This window comes from Notechis scutatus, chromosome 11 (genome assembly GCF_049901735.1).
Source record: "Notechis scutatus isolate UNSWTSFEM ecotype Mainland chromosome 11, rNotScu1.2, whole genome shotgun sequence".
In the NCBI taxonomy this organism is placed as follows: Eukaryota; Metazoa; Chordata; class Lepidosauria; order Squamata; family Elapidae; genus Notechis; species Notechis scutatus.
In genome coordinates this window covers 18,630,457-18,646,667 of record NC_142019.1, presented here as the reverse complement: position 1 = coordinate 18,646,667, position 16,211 = coordinate 18,630,457, and the positions used below count along the sequence as shown (strand labels likewise).

At 43.9% G+C, this 16,211-nt stretch overlaps 1 protein-coding gene across 3 annotated transcripts in view; it reads right to left on the bottom strand.

Annotated features, from left to right (window-relative positions):
* MAP2K5 (mitogen-activated protein kinase kinase 5) overlaps positions 1–16,211 on the bottom strand; it is a 156,695-nt gene that overhangs the window by 43,608 nt on the left and 96,876 nt on the right. For 2 of the 3 annotated variants that reach the window (XM_087972951.1, XM_087972953.1), the window contains 2 exons: positions 6,632–6,658; positions 6,274–6,306 (listed from right to left, as the gene is read on the bottom strand). The exons of the other annotated variant lie outside the window; for it this stretch is intronic. In XM_087972951.1, coding sequence (XP_087829077.1) covers positions 6,274–6,306; positions 6,632–6,658 — 60 coding nt within the window. The remainder of the gene's footprint in view (positions 1–6,273; positions 6,307–6,631; positions 6,659–16,211) is intronic. 3 annotated transcript variants of the gene reach the window in all.

Here is a 16,211-nt window from a genome sequence, read left to right as displayed (position 1 = left end):
AAGGTTGTCTTTAAATTAGATATTCTAGTATGCAAAGAATATCACAGATATGCTTGGAAGAAAATACAATTCTGAAAGAATGCAACCCAGGTGGGAAACATTATTTTGCTACATGACACGTGAACGGATGGATGGATGGAAGTAAGACAAGAGAAGGGGGAAAAGGTTATTGAGCCATCCTGAGACCCAAGAATAAATGATAATGGGGCGATCGGGTGATTATCTCTTAGAGAAATACTCGTGTTAAATGTGTGATCTAAGCATAAGTCAATTCATATACCCTCATGGCAAGGGAATATATTGGAAATCCAAATGCATAGTATGCACGATTTAGCTGTTCATGGTGAAAGACTGAGAGTATTAGTGAAAGATGCAAGGATAATTAGAGATCGGAACAGGATACAAACTACTTTGAGTGCCAAGAATGGATCTTGGGGGAAAAGTGGAAAAGGAAAGAAAAGAAATAAGAATGGAAGTCAAACAACTGCAGGAAGGGAAAAGCATGAGTGTGATATGAAACATATTCAAAAAAGATATGACTATTTTCCCAACTGAACAAATGGAAAATGGATGCGGAGATTATGACCACGATAGAGCCCCAAAGTTCTGTTATTAAGTGAGACATTTGTTAAATGACTTTTGCCACATTTGACAACCGTTGTTAAGTGAATCACTGCAGTTGTTAAACTAGTAACCTGGTTACTAATGGCTTCCCCATTGACCAACATAACAACTGCAGTGGTTCACTTAAAAACAGTGGCAAGAAAAGTAAAATGGGACAAAATTCCCTTAGCATCTGCCTATGTTGAGCTCCATTGTGGTTGTAAGTCGAGGATTACCTGTGCTTCCATCCTCCCCCATCCTCCCGGGGGCCTTTTTTTTCCTACACCAAAGATATTCCAGGCTCTTCTCATGAGGCAGCTGCTCCTGCTGGTTTCCTTCTCCGGCGCGTCGTTCTCCAGCTCGGTTGGGCCCTTTTCCTCAAATATCCTGACCAGAATGTCAATTCCCCAAAGCCAAGTTCTGACTGCAAAGCATCTGGGCTTTCTTTCTTTTGGAGGCCACCCCGCTGGGATCTCAGACATCAGAGAAGTCTTCGAACGCTCCCCGTTTACGTACGTCCTCAGAAAAAGACCGAGTCCTGGACCACAACCCCGGGACCTCACACATGGGTTGGGAAGGGGCGCATCCCCCCACGTACAGGTGTGAGGGGGGGGGCACACCCTGTGCCAGACAAGGGCAGCTGCGGGTGGAGTAGCAACGTGGCTCCCCGCTTTGCCCTTTTGAGTTTCCGGATCTTTCCAGTCCTCGTTTGCTCTCACAAAGTTGGTGCGCAAAGGGAGCATTTGGCCCAAGATCATCAGTCTTAGAACACTAAACACTTTTAATAGCTAAGACTTTGCGTTATCACGAATGTGCCGAAAACAACAGCAGCTGCAGCATATCGGAAAGCAAACAGACTTTTTCTCATGAGGTCCTTATTTAGAAAGAGAGACAGACATGAGCCCATTAAGTGGGGACAATTATTCTCCCCCAACAGGGCTGCATCTTAAAAAGAGCTGAGGGAGGAAAGCGGGAGGAGAATGAGGCAGGCATTGAGGGAAGGAAAACCCGTAGGGCACCCACCGGGGCCTGAGGAGAAATGGAATTCATCGTCTGCTGAAGGCAGGGAGCCCAGAAGCCAGCGGGGCTTTCATTGCCCCATTCCACAGCGCATGGTGCTCAGAAGCAGGTGGCGCTTCTTGGAGCTCCTCGCTTTCGAACGGCTCACGCGCCCAAGAAGAGAAGCTCATAGTCCTCAGGACTGGAGGCAGGGAGCTTTCGAGGGTGAGCAGGGCATCTGTTAGGAAAAAAAACAACACCGGAGGCTGGAAGAGCAAATGGAGCAGAAGAGAGGCCACGAGAAGTCTCTGGACTTGTTTACGCAGGCAGATTTTGGGGGGCAATAACCGCCTCTGCCTTTGGGGTTGGAAGATTTTAGACGGGGGCTAAGCGTGGGTCTCCTTTGTGCAGGAGACGAAGCAAAAAGCTCCCCTTGTGACCGTCTTTGCAATTGTGCCCGTGCGACGGGGTCTCAGTTTTCTCTCTCTCAAACAAGCCCACACGAACTCACACGCACTCTCTCTCCAGCCTGATGTCTGCAGCATCAACTTGGTGCACATTCTTCATTCCAGGCCTACAACAACCGCAGAGAGCACTGACCCCTGATCTTGGGATGCTCAACTCTCTCTGGAAGGACAGCTGCCGCTTCCAAAGTCAACAACTGCCGGAGAGTAATTGGCACGTATAAACATGCCGAGTCTGAAGTCACGAAGTTGCCCCGTCAGAAAAAGAGTATTTGTTCTGTCTATGCAGATGGTCAGTCATCCAAAGTCACTGTTGTCCCCAAGGGGCTTTTTCATATTTGTTTCTTTCTTGAAGACATTTCTGAACTGAAGAAGCATCTTGGAGGAGAGGGGAAATGTCTTCAAGGAAAAACAGAGTCCAGTGGCCTTGTGGATGACACAGAGTGCACCACAAACGTAACAAAATCCAAAAAACGTAAATAAATGTCCTTTAATGCAGGGGTCTCCAACCTTGGCAACTTTAAGACTAGCGGACTTCAACTCCCAGAGTTCCTCAGCCAGCTTTGCTGGCTGAGGAACTCTGGGAGTTGAAGTCCGCTAGTCTTAAAGTTGCTAAGGTTGGAGACCCCCTGCTTTAATGCCTCCAACTTGGCCCCACTGTTCAATAATTCTCAGTTGGAGATAAAACGTACTAAAAAAGAGTCTTCCAAAGAAAGCAATACAGTCCGAACTTAATGAGCAGATAGAGGTGAAATAAAAAAACCAAACAAACTACAATGATGAAATTTCCACAACGGAACAGGAGAAGTATTTACCAACTTCAAGGAGATAACAAGGCACAGTCTGTTGGGAGAACGCTAACCAAGATAAACCTTCTTTAGGAATAAAACACTAATTTTTCTCCAGCGTCTGTTAGCACACAGGTCCAACCTTTTATGCAAATGTCACACCTGCAACCCATGAAGAGGATCATGGCCCTCTCCTGAGTAGACCAGGTTTTACCCTGATCCTCTCCTCCCTGCATGCCCTAGGATGGAGAGGGGACGGGCCTGGGTCCTCCTCTGACTGCCCAGCCGGCCTCTGCCCTTCCCCAGCCTCCTCCACAACCTCCGGAGCCACACTCCCACTCCCTGTCGGCTGTTCCTCCTCTCCCTCAAAGTCAGACTCCACCAGGGGCATGACAGGCCCTTTGAAAAAGCACCTTTGGGACAGCATTTGTTCTGAAAAATATCATTTCTCCTCTGCACTTTCTCCACTGTTCTGTTCTCTGTCCCAGTCCGGGCTCTGTCACTGTTGTGGTTCACCGGCAGCAGGTGTGGATGGCTGAGGTCTTGGAGAGCGAGGACTCAGATGAGGGGCCTGTGTGTGATGCAGGGATGGGGCCAGGACCCTCAGGGAGTGGAGTGCTGCCTTTGGAGATGGTGGAGGCTGGCAGCAGTGAGGAAGGAATCCTTCAAGGTGCCTTTTGTCTATGCCTTCAAATCATAACAAGTGAACCAGGGGTGGGATGCAAATAGTTTTACTACCAGTTCTGTGGGCATGGCTAGGTGAGCATGGCCATGTGACTGGTTGGGCATCACTTCTGCTTCTTCTTTTTTTTTGTGCAGGACCCTCCCCCCCGCACTCCATTTTTTTTTTTTGGCCTCCTGGGCCTCAGGGAAGCCTCCTGGGGGGGCGTTTTTGCTCCCTGAGGCCCAGGAAGGCAAAAAACCCTGAGTGTGTGTGTGTGTGGTGGGGGGGCGCAGCACACATACCCCCACGTGCCCCTTTTTTGCCTTCTGAACCTCCTGGGCAAAGCAGTAAGACAGTGAGGGGGATCCTGGCACAGCTGATCATCGGAACAGCTGATCGCCGGGAGAATAAATAAATAAATAAATAAATAAATAAATAAATAAATAAATAAACAAACACCGGTTCGGCCGGTATTTTTTTGCAAACCAGTAAGACAGTGAGGGGGATCCTGGCACAGCTGATCATCGGAACAGCTGACCGTCGGGAGGAAAAATAAATAAATAAATAAACACCGGTTTGGCGGGTATTTTTGACTACCGGTTCGTGTGAACCGGTAAAATCCCACCACTGAAGTGAACCTAAGCTGACAGTTTGCATGAACTCCAGGATCTATCGGATGCAAAATCGTATCAGGCTCAGATCAGAATGTTTTCAATGGCGAAGTTGATCAACTGAAACTCCTTCAGAGCTTTCAGGGGTCTCTAGAATTGTGCAAAAGTCTCCAAAACAAGACAGCCTTACAAAGGTTCCCGAAGGAAAGGTCCCTATACAGGGAGAAACCTACGTATAACAATAGAATTCATCTTGCCTCAGGTGCTCTGGACAAGGATGTGCCAGTTTGACAAGCAATCAGAGAGAACGAAAGAGACGTGGAGGCAGTAGAACCTCAGCAGTGGCCACGCAGAAATCGGAGTAAGCAGAAATACAGATTAAAAAAAAAAAGGTGTTTCAGCAGAACAATGGATCTGGCTAGAAGACTGCAAGTGGTTCAAGGATTTGGATAGACCTCTGAGACCCGGTCTTTGTCTCAAAACACAACCCAACTCCTCTGAGTAGGGTCCTCGGTCTTATCTAGGAGTAGCTGCTCAAGATATGCCCCGCCCCTCCTTTGTTCACCTTGCACTCAGAGCTAACAAAAGCCTCTCACCTGAGTAATCACTTTTTCCTCTGGATCCCTCGGTTGCCTCCAGTGGCTTCAATCACCTGCCACAATCCCCACTTGTTTCCTCCAGGTTCCATTCCCTGGTTTTCCTCGGTTCCTGAGCTGCATCCTCCCTCCCACCCACCTACCTACCCACTCCCCTTTTTCCTTCTCCAGTAAAGACCTGTGGAGGCTGAAAAGAGCTCCAGCCCGTCCTATTTGATTCCCTTGCCTTCCCCACCGTAGAAGGCTTGGAGCAACCTGGCCTATCTGGAGGAGGAACGAGTCCGCAGTAACCTCTCCCAAGCTAAAGCAGAAATCAAGGGGTTTGCCAAGGTCAAGGGAAGGAGGCCCTTCTGTCCCCCCCCATGGACCCTGAAATGGGGAACACCAACATCCTTTGCTGCCCCTTGTCACCCAGGGGGTCTGAGACAACTCGCTGTGGCCAATTCACCACGTCCAACTTGCCGCAGGACAACTGGCGGCAGGACAATTCAACGCCATATTAATCATTTCCATTCAGCTACTTTCATTATTAGTGACCACGTTTCCATCAAAATTACTGTAACTCTTGTATTTCTGGATTGACTTTATTTTAAATAATACAGTCAAAAGACGAACAGAGGTAGATGCAAGCATTTCGCGTTGAACAGAGGTAGATGCAAGCATTTCGCGTCTACGTTACGATAACACGGTTTAAAACCAGCCTCAAATATAACCGTGTTATCGTAATGTAGATACTGATGAGCCAATGCGAAATGCTTGCATCTACCTCTGTTCGTCTTTTGACTGTATTGTTGAAAGTATTAAATGGGACTAAGTGTTTTAAATCTCCTTATTTTATTATTATTGGCCACAGTTCTGTCAACATTAATTTAACTTTTGCACTTGTTGAATTGTCTCGTGGTGAGCTGTCCCGTGGCCAGTTGACCATGGGGAGTTGGCAGCAACCCAGTCCGGTCACCCAGGGCAACTGGTGGGCATTTGCCCGTCTGCTGAAGGGGACACTTCAAGCTTGGATAGGGAGCTCCTGCAGGAGATTGGGATTAAATGATTACGAAGGATCCAGATTTTGCAGAAGAGACTCGCCAAGAACCATTTTCTCCCACGGGAGGCCCCCCTTTCCAATCTGTTCTTGTTTACCACTCAACTCTGACCCCCGTTAATGGGGCTCCCTTTTTTTTTGCACACCTCAAGCAAGCAAAATTGCAGCTTGCCCTTCTTTGCATCACCTCATCTGGCAAGGCGGAGAAGGGATCAATTATCCCAGGGATTCTACTATGGCCCCTCTTTTCCAGGAGGGGGAAGAAAAAAAAGAGGGGAGAGGTTTTCCTGAAAACAGCCTCAATTTCCCCAAGAATTCAAGAGGAAGACTCAGGAAACGGCACAAAGCAGAACAAGGCCAAGCGGAGTTGACGGCTCAGAGCTGCACAAGGCAACTTGTCTCGCTGCGGAGGACGTCGGGCCATTGTGCTTCATTAGGAAACAAAATATAAGCTTTCCAGTCCATTAGGGATGACTTTAGGAGTGAAAGCACATAAGACAGCGACTCACCTCATCAACAATGCACTGGAGTAACTGGAGAGGCTGTGATGGAAAGGGGTGGGGGAACAGGGGAGAGAAGTATTAGGCCATATGCAATATCTTTACATGGAGTGGAAAGGGGAAAAAAAAATCATTAATGCAATAAAATATAGCAAGATTAATCAACAGCAGCAAACTCTTATAAAAACATCGTGGCTCAGGATGTCCTATTATTTCTAATGGTACCTAATCTAATACAGGCAGTTAAAGGTTTGCTTTTTCCGCAAAATGCAATTTGCTAAGTTTAAAGCAAGGCATTCAAGCATGCGAAGAAGCAGCCATCAGGAAAAAGAAAAGTGAATTTTTTTCCCAAACTCATAAAGCTTACCATTAAAGATCCCTGGTTTTTCTGAATCTGAAAAGGGGGGAAAAAAAAAAGGGGAGGCAATATGTAATTAGCATGTCATAATCAAAATGACTCACTTGGACACATTATGATCACTGAGAGAAAATTATTGTATCGCTGGTGGCAATTTGTGGGCATGTGTTAACACAATTTACATAATGAAAATACACAAATGTTAATAGCTCGCTTCTCATTTATAGGCGAAAGTCAGCAGAATGTTAATTTCACACAACACTTTTTAGTACCCTCCAGGTTGTATTAGAATAGGGAGAAAAAGCATAATCCATTTCAAAAGGCTGTTTACGATTCAGATATAAATAATGTTTTATATTGCTCGATTGTGAGCACTGCGCTTAATGTTGCAATCATTGCTAATGTTATGAAGCTCACTCTTTTTAAATTAAAAACCGATTTATTTAAAATTGAAATTAAATCATAGTCAGAAATTAGAATTTTGGATTACTGCCAGAGTCTGCTCATAATTCCCCCCCCCTCTCTTTTTTTAAGAAAACTTTAATTATGTAGCTGAACTATCTGCCTGTACTTGGTGAATACTAGTTGATGCTCCACTTTTGGCAGTTTAATGCATGCTCTCAAGCCCCATAGCTACTTTCCAGATACCTGCTTTAGGTCTGAGAAGTGCCTGTCTTTGGGGCAATTCCCCTATTCCCAATGACCTTGAGAGGAGCCTGCAAAACTCAAGCCGAGATTTGAACTGAAACCGTATAAGGATTGAGGAGGGGGTTGGAAAAGAAGACCTCCACACTCCTCCTTCCAACTCTACGTTCTATGGACGAATCAAATCGGTTCAGCAATCCGGGATTGGTTTACTGGCTCAGAAAGTCAATTTCGTGGGCCCGAGACCCATGGATGGACCAAGAGACCTGAAGAAGGTGAAGTCCCTGCTAAGCTGCCAGTAATCCATCCAAACTTTTGCACAGATCAACACGTCCCTTGAGTTTTATAGTATGTTATTGGACAACCCTTTATTTATTCACTGGAATTTAGAGTTTACCCCATGCCAAGGGGAGTTTTAATTTAAAAAAAAATCTAGAAAAAGTGCAAAAATGCTGTGAAGTCACAAAGCACACTTTAAAAGATTTCTGGGATACACGGAAAGGCATGAACCTAAAACATGTTTATTTTTCTTGCAATGGTTGACCCTTCTTCCCATTCAATATTCCCAGCTCAGGAATGTCAGAAATGATGAATGGCTGGTATGCCGACAATCGGCTTCATGGCTCTTTCTCCCCAATTTGCTGGAGGCGTTCTCTCTTAAGTAAAAGTTTGCCCAGGTAACGATGCACAATGGAATCCAGCCCAAATCCATACCTGAACACAGCTCCCCCGCAAGGGAGTGGGAAGGACACCCTTGCACTTGTACCTGTAGGGTTAGGGTTAATGGCTGGGGAGGAAACTGGGGAAGGGCACAGTCCGGCTGGGCATTCAGAGGAAGTCCCAGGTCCACCCCCTCTTCATCCTAGGGCACGCAGGGAGGAGCGGATAAGGCAGCAACCTGGATTACGGGGGAGAAAAGGGCCCTGATTCCCTTCATTAAGCTGCAGCTGGGAAAACAGGATTTAAAAAGGGTGTTTGCTCACAGCACCTTGCCGGAAAGCGTGAATGATCTTTGTTTGCCACATCTTATCTGGGTTCTGGCATCATCCCAACTGTGTGTGTTTTGTTATCTTTTAGAAGTCTGCAATTCCTTATCCTGCTGTGTCTTGTTAATTGCTGCAGAGTGGTTTGTATTGGTTTTTATTTATAATTTATATGTACTTTGGGTTCAGACTGAATTTCTTCCTTTTAAAAACTGTTCTTGGGAGAGTTTTTTTCTCCAGCCGATGATAACTGGACACTGGGGGCCAAGTTGGAGGAATTAAAGGGACTTTACTTTTTTGTGTGACTTTGCTGCTTTTGTGCCACACCCCGGGTCATCACAGCAATTGAAGTTAGGACAGCACTGAAAAAAGTGACCTATGACAGGTTCCAATGGTCACGTAATCACAATTTAGGCACGTGGCAACTGGTATATATTTGCTTTTGTTCCCCCTACTAATTTTTATTAAGAAAGACTTTGAACAGGTCAAACTAATATGAGAACTTAATACAAAAATACATAAAAAAGGAAAAGGAAAAAGTGTGGGGGGAAAAATCCTACATAAAAAAGGAGAAAAAAACATAAAATCTCCCCAAGGAAGTAGTAAGAAAAAGAAACGTCCTTTTTCATCCCCAGCAAATATATTCAACATGAAGAACTTATCACTGTCTCTTAAAATACAACCGAATACATCTTCATTCCATACTTCACTCTGTTTCCTATAAATTTATTTCTAAATCTTCAACTCTCCTTATAAATCAACAAAGGTCCAGTAAAAATTAAGAGACACCCAGCAACATAAATACATAATCTCTGTTTCCATTTAATCTAAATCCTGCTCATCCCTCGGTTTTATAATCAAAACCTAATCCCAATTAATAATTAAGCACTGTAAAAAATTAAACACTGTTAAACATTGCCAGAATTAGTAACCCTTATTTACATATAAAAAATAACATAGATATTGCAAGATAAACCATTGCATCCAGTGAAACATATAAAAAAAGCTATCCAGTCAAGATAACCATTAAGCATATCCATAATCAAATAAACCAACTTTGAATTTTTTTCCCTTCTTCCTCCTGGCCATCCTTCAGTCCCATAGATCAGGGGTCGGCAACCTTTGGGACCTCAGGGACCACCAAACTCATAATTTTAAATCCCGTGGACCAGAGGCCCTGGGAAAATCCCCAAATAAGCCTGCAGGAAAATTCCCCATCCCGTTTTCCTACCGATCGATCATTCTTTATTTGGATCGCAGGATACCGTTTCCAGCTCCGTTCTCACAGGGAGAGAGAGCGAGAGAGACTTTTGGCTTCATGCAAGGAAAGCAGCAGAAGCAGCAGAAGTCTTTCTTTCTCTCCCCCAAACTCCGCCAGAAATGAGTCTTTGTGAGACTTGTCGCACTGGCGCAGCCTCTTGGAGCAGGAGGCCTTGCAGGGTCCCAAAGACTCATTTCTGGTGGAGTTTGGGGGAGAGAAAGAAAGACTTTTGCTGCTTTCTGTGATTCAACCTGGAAATAAGGAGAAATTTCCTGACAGGGAGAACAATCAACCCATGGAACAGAAGTTGCCTTCAGAAGTTGTCGGAGCTTCAACACTGGAGGCGTTCAAGAAGAGACTGGATTGCCATTTGTCAGAAATGGTGCAGGGTCTCCCGCTTGGGCTAGATGACCTACAAGGTCCCTTCCAGCTCTGTTAATCTGCTCTCTGTTACTATATTTTCCCCTAAACCTTTGCTGCCCGGTTGTTCAAACTCTGCTTCTCTAAAGTACATTTTTCAGTGCAACGCAATGTTGCTTACTATCTCTAACCCTGCAAACTTGGAACATTTTAGCAAACAAAACAGCCAACTCAACCAACTAAGCATCTGATATTAGGATGTACAAGGACATTGTTTGTTTAAGTTTTTTCCATGTAAGGTGCTAGACTGGGAGGATTCTCCACTTTCTACCACCATGAGAAGCTCCTCTTGAGTTAGGAGGAATATTTTCCAGCTCTGGAGACCTCAACTTGGCCGTTCTTTGCAGCCAATTTCTGGAACTCTTCCTGGGATGTCCTACCTGCTCCAGTTCAGCGCGTCTTCTCTGGGTGCTGTTTGGTGGGATTAAGATTGAGCCAAGCAGAAATTCCACCCAGAAGCCTTAAAACAGGGGTTGTCAAACTTGGCAACTTTAAGACTTGTGGACTTCAACTCCTAGAATTCTGGAAGTTAAAGTCCACAAGTCTTAAAGTTGCCAAGTTTGGAGACCTCTGCCTTAAAATAATTGTTTTATTTCCTTTTACAATTACTAATATAACGTATAGGAAATATTCAGAAAACTTTTAAACTTCTGTATGAATTGTCACAATCTACTACGATTGCTAGTGTTACGGGTAGTCCTTGAATTACAACCATAATGGAGTCCCTGATTATGGCTATAAATTGTGATGGTTATACCGTGGGTCACCACATCACCAATTTTACAACCGTTTTGGGGGGTGGCCATTAAGTGAACCCATTATTTGCTATGGGGCAAGAAACAAAATGTAAACACCAGTTTCCAGCAGGGTCCCGCAAATGGCTGTAAACACAGACCAACTGTGGCGCATCCAACACGCAGTTGTGTGACGGGGGGAACGTTAAAATTTCGTAAGTAGCCTGTGGGTTTCCCTTGTAACTTCAGTTACTATGCAACCAGTCATAAGTCAAGGACTATCTGTACTTTTGTTTTTAACTCTGGGAGAAGACTGCACAGACTCAGTGTATGAATAAAGTACAGAGTGATGGTAATATTATTTATTTATACATATTATAATAATTTACTTCTATTATCTAACCATTGATAAACAAATCCCAGGGGTGGGATTCTACCAGTTCGCATCTATTCACTAGAACCCATTGTTAACTTTCTAAGCAGTTTGGAGAACCGGTTGTTAGAAGAAATTACAGGGCTAATCCTGTAAGGAAGGCAGGAAGGAAACATTCTGGTGTTGCTTACAGAAACTGCCTCTCCATTAACCCTTATTACGTTCTTGCCAGGACTAGACTTCCTGTCTCAGGAATTTCTCTGGGGTTTTTTTCTCTCCTCCTTTGCTGGTACTTTGCTTGTGTAGAGTGACCATTCAGTTACAATGGCACTGAAAAAAGTGACTTACGACCATTTTTCACACTTATGACTGTTGCAGCATTCCCACAGTCATGAGAGGCCAGGCGAGGAGATGCGTGCCTCGATGTGAGTGATGTTGAGTTGGTCACGCCCACCCAGTCACATGACCATGCCCACCACCTAAGCCACGCCCACAGAACCGGTTGTTAAAAATTTGAATCCCACCCCTGACAAATCCAATGTTAAAAAATATTCTGTATCTTCTTTGCCTTTAATCTTTAGTGTTAACTATGAATAGTATTACTATGTATAAATAAATTGACCCAAATAATACACTGTTTACCAAGCACCAATGTATGTTAAAGAAAAATGTATAAATATATTAAAAAACATTATATACATACATACATACATATATTTATACATTTTTAACATACACATATATAATACAGAGTGAAATAGTATATTCTATAGCAGTGGCTAACCTTTTTTCTAGTTGTGTGCCGAAAGTGTGCGTGCATGCGCCCCTGCACCCATAATGCAATGCACGCACGATCTCCCTGCCCATGTGTGCACGTCCCCCCCCCCACCTGTGCATGTGTGTGCATCTCCCCCGTATGCGTCTCCCCCTGCGCATGCACGGCCGATAACTGACAATCAGCTGGCTGGCGGGGGGGCGGGGACGCGCGCATGCACAGTGGGTCTATTCCAGGTGACCTCTCGCATGCCGGCAGAAATGGCTCTGCGTGCCACTTCGGGCATGTGTGCCATAAGTTTGCCATCACGGTTCTATAGATTCCCTGGAATGCTGAATAAAACACATGTGCATTTATATCCAGAAGGAAGGGTCTATGGAGATTCTCAGCCCAGGTCATGGTTTTGCTTCTCATGCAAGAAGCTTCTTGGATGAGAAGCGAAACGTCTTCAAGGAAAAACCAAGTCCAGCTGCCTTTTTGAAAAAAAAAAAAAAAACACCTTTGGGACATCCAGAAGGAAGGTTGGGTGGGAAATCTGGTTAAAAATGCAAGAGGTTTCATGTCATAGTTACATTCATGGAAGTTTTACTTTTGCAAAATTCATGCTTTGACCTGCATCCAATTCTAGTTCTCTGTTTCTTCCTCTGTTATTCTTCCTTGAATAATGAAAAAAGCGCCCCTTTCTTGAGTCAAGAGAGTCTAAAAGAATCCTGTCTTCTGCAGCTTAGGGACCAACTCAACCATACTTTCCTTCATATTTGGCTCCTCTCCTGGAAGTTTCCTTAAATACAGTTGTAGCAACTGCTCATACTAATAAATCTGCTGGAATTGCAGATTAGCAGATCATAAAACAAAAAGTGAAAATGAAGTTAAAATAGTATAAAGTGCAAAGTTACACTGAAAACATACTTGCAATGCATTCTAAGCTCTAAACACTAAAAATAAAGCTACCTCCCTTTGATTGTATTAATATGATAATTTACTCCTATAAATAATCTGTTTTGGGATCAAAGCAACACTTGGATCTTTTTTCATGCCAACATATACATCTCATCCTTGTGATGTACTTCTGCCTCCCTCTCTTCAGCTACCCAGTTATGGAAATACATGAAGAACTATGGGAAGCTCTTCTGCTGAAACATTTTGGAAATAAAAAGATAATCCCTCATATGCTTTGTTCTGGCATTCGTGGCATTCAGAATTATTCCACAAAGCAATCCATTTTTCCACAGTACTTGAGCTCTGCAGGTATACTGTGCCAAAAAAAAAAACTACATTGGGTTTCACTCTATTTGGGTAGCTCCATGCTATCCAAACAAAGAAAGTGATATAATGCATTTTCTATTATGATATTACTGAAAAGGTATCATCTACAGATAATTGCATCTGTACCCATTCCACTGACTCACAGAAACTGTATGTAAGCCAGTCTTATGTGCTGTAATGCAACAGTGTCATAATTTATTCTTAAATAGGAAAACGATACTGAATTTTAAACTATATTTTGATAAGAGCAGAATATATCAGTTCATGGAAATCTACATATTTGTAGGGGTTCTGCACATATTCAGTGAGAAAACTGAATATAAAATGAACTTTAAGGTTTTTTTTAAAAAAATTGAAACAGTAAATAATAGATTAATTCCTTTATTTTCTGTGAAGACTAATAAAATAAAGCTCTTCTTTTCTTACAATTCACCATGGAAAAACAGCATTATTTTGACATCAACATGTGAACAATGTTTTATGTCTTTTAAATGGTTCCGAATAGTTATATGTTAAATGACAACAGATTTCATTGTTATTTTGAAACTGTCTGTTTGCTGCTCTTCAATTCTTCTACAAAATAAATGTTTAAATGATACTTCAATCAATTGAAAAAGGAAAATATCAGTGGAGCAGCTTTTCTAGTTAAACAAAATTATATGTCCTTTCTCTCTTCCTCTGACAAGTAGCTCTTACATCAAAATGAAAACGGGCCAAAGCATGGTCAATATTATGGATTACACACAAGAAAAAGAACCTCGGAGCTTGCTGGTCTCAAGGAACAGGAGCAACAGCTTCAATTAAAAACAGCCAATTACTCAGCCCTTTAAGATGCTGCAAATAAATGAATTGCTTTTAAATGGAAGTCCTTGGATGAAAGGTTGTTTGACCCACAATTCAATTGCACTAACAGGAATCATAATGAGGGAGGAATTGCTGAAACAAAATATTTCTTTTCTCCCCCCAAAAAGGGGAAAAAATGGCTTTTGAATCAAAAGCTTTTTGCAAAATGTCTGGCACTGCAAAAGGAAGAAGGTCCATGGAGATTCTCCATCATCCAGGCCATGGTTGTCCCAAAGGTGCTTTTTCAAGAGGCAACTGGGCTTCCTTTGTTTTTCCTTGAAGACGTTTTGCTTCTCACCCAAGAAGCTCCTTCAGTTCTGACTGAATGGTGGAAGGATGGAAGGATCCTTGCAGACATCTGGTCGTTGGCATTCTTTCTAAGAGTCGTTGAGGCCACTTGGAGATTCATCTGTGCCATCAGGGTCACCTGGATAGTGCAAATGTCTATGGAACCTCCTTGGAACTGCTAAAAGGACAACACAGCTCCTTCCATTTTCACGAAAATCCTTCCATTCTCCACTATTCAGTCAGAACTGAACTGAAGAAGCTTCCATTTTCACGAGAATCCTTCCATTCTCCACCATTCAGTCAGAACTGAAGAAGCTTCTTGAATGAGAAGCGAAACGTCCTCAGGGGAAAACAAAGGAAATCCTTACTTCCCCGCCCACTGGATTCCTGCCTGTTTCCTTCCCTTCATATTGCTGGGCAGGCCCTCCCGCCCCAACCTGGAGTGTTCGGCATATCTGGAAGGGCTTCCACGTACAAGGTCTCTCGACACCTCTGCCATCTCCTGAAAATGCCATCGGAGTTTCGGCAGAAATGTTTCCCGGAAAGCTCGTGTGCGGCATATATTTGATGGTGCTCCAGCTACCCGAAAAGCTCACCGAAGCACTTTTATGAAGTCTCATCAGAAATAGCAACAGCACTAGCGCTTAGACTTCTATACCGCTTCACAAGGCTTTACAGCCCCCGCTAAGTGGTTTACAGAGTCAGCCTATCGTGCCCAACACTCTGGGTCTTCATTTTACCCACCTTGGGAGGACAGAAGGCTGAGTCAACGTTGAGCGGGGTGAGATCCTATCTGCCAAATTGCAGGCCACCAGCATTCAGCAGAAGTAGCCCGCAGTACTGCACTCTAACCACTGCGCCACTGAGGAGACGCCCCAACTCCCTGGACCCATTTCAGTGGGGATCTAGGGTTTCATATCCCGCCCCCGAAGAGCAGTTTGTGCAGCTTGCCTTTTCAGGTGCCAAAAAAACTTCTGGTCAGTTTGGTCAGCAGCCTCCTTCCTGGATCCATACTGTGGATCCAGCCCCTCTGGACAGAATTAAGGGAAAAACGTCACCCAAGAGCTGGGTTTGCCCTTGGAGACAGCTTGGGACCTTTGATTCATGCAGCAGGAAGCAGTGGGTGAAACGTCTAGTCCAGGGGTGTCCAACCTTGGCAACTTTAAGACTTGTGGACTTCAACTCCCAGAATTCCTCAGCCAGCTTTGCTGGCTGAGGAATTCTGGGAGTTGAAGTCCACAAGTCTTAAAGTTGCCAAGGTTGGACACCCCTGGTCTAGTCGGTCGGCCTTAAGAAAGTCATTTTACACTGTTTACATTTTGGAAGTCTTCCGTCGGCTGTCTTCTCACCATTGGCACCGAGGATGGAGGGCAACCTTTAAAGGCCTGTTTAGTGGATGGCTTTCCTTCGAGAAGATCAGAAAGCAGATCCATTCCTCCCATGGAAGAAGATGCTTTAGTCAGGAGCCAAGATGCCTCCATTGTGGAAAGCTGACTCGAGGGGGGCTGGTTGTTTCTAAAAGCTGGTTGTTTTTAACCTTTACAATATACATATATTTGGGGGGGGGGGGGTGTTTCATCTCCTTCCTGTGGTTGGCTTTGCAAGGCAGTCGTAGTGTACATAGTTTTTATTCTTAGTGATCATGTGAGATGAAACCGTCTCCCTCAATGAATGGATGAATACAAATATTATGGGACAATAATAACAGACGATAATTTCATCATTGCAGACTTTCAGAGGGGCACAAAACGTGCACATTTCACCTCTCTGTGTGATTGATTTAAAGAGTCTGTTGGGGTCACGGTGAGGAAAGTGCAGTTATAATATTTTTAACGGAAGAGAAAGTCCCGGAGACTCAATTGAACTCACACAGATCAGAATGACCAAGAAGCTCCTTGGAACGGAGAGAAAAAGTTTCGCTGTGAATTTTTTAAAGGTGAATTTCCAGGATAAAATAAAGAGTTTTGCGATCATCTCTTGCATTTTGGATTGTGGATTAAT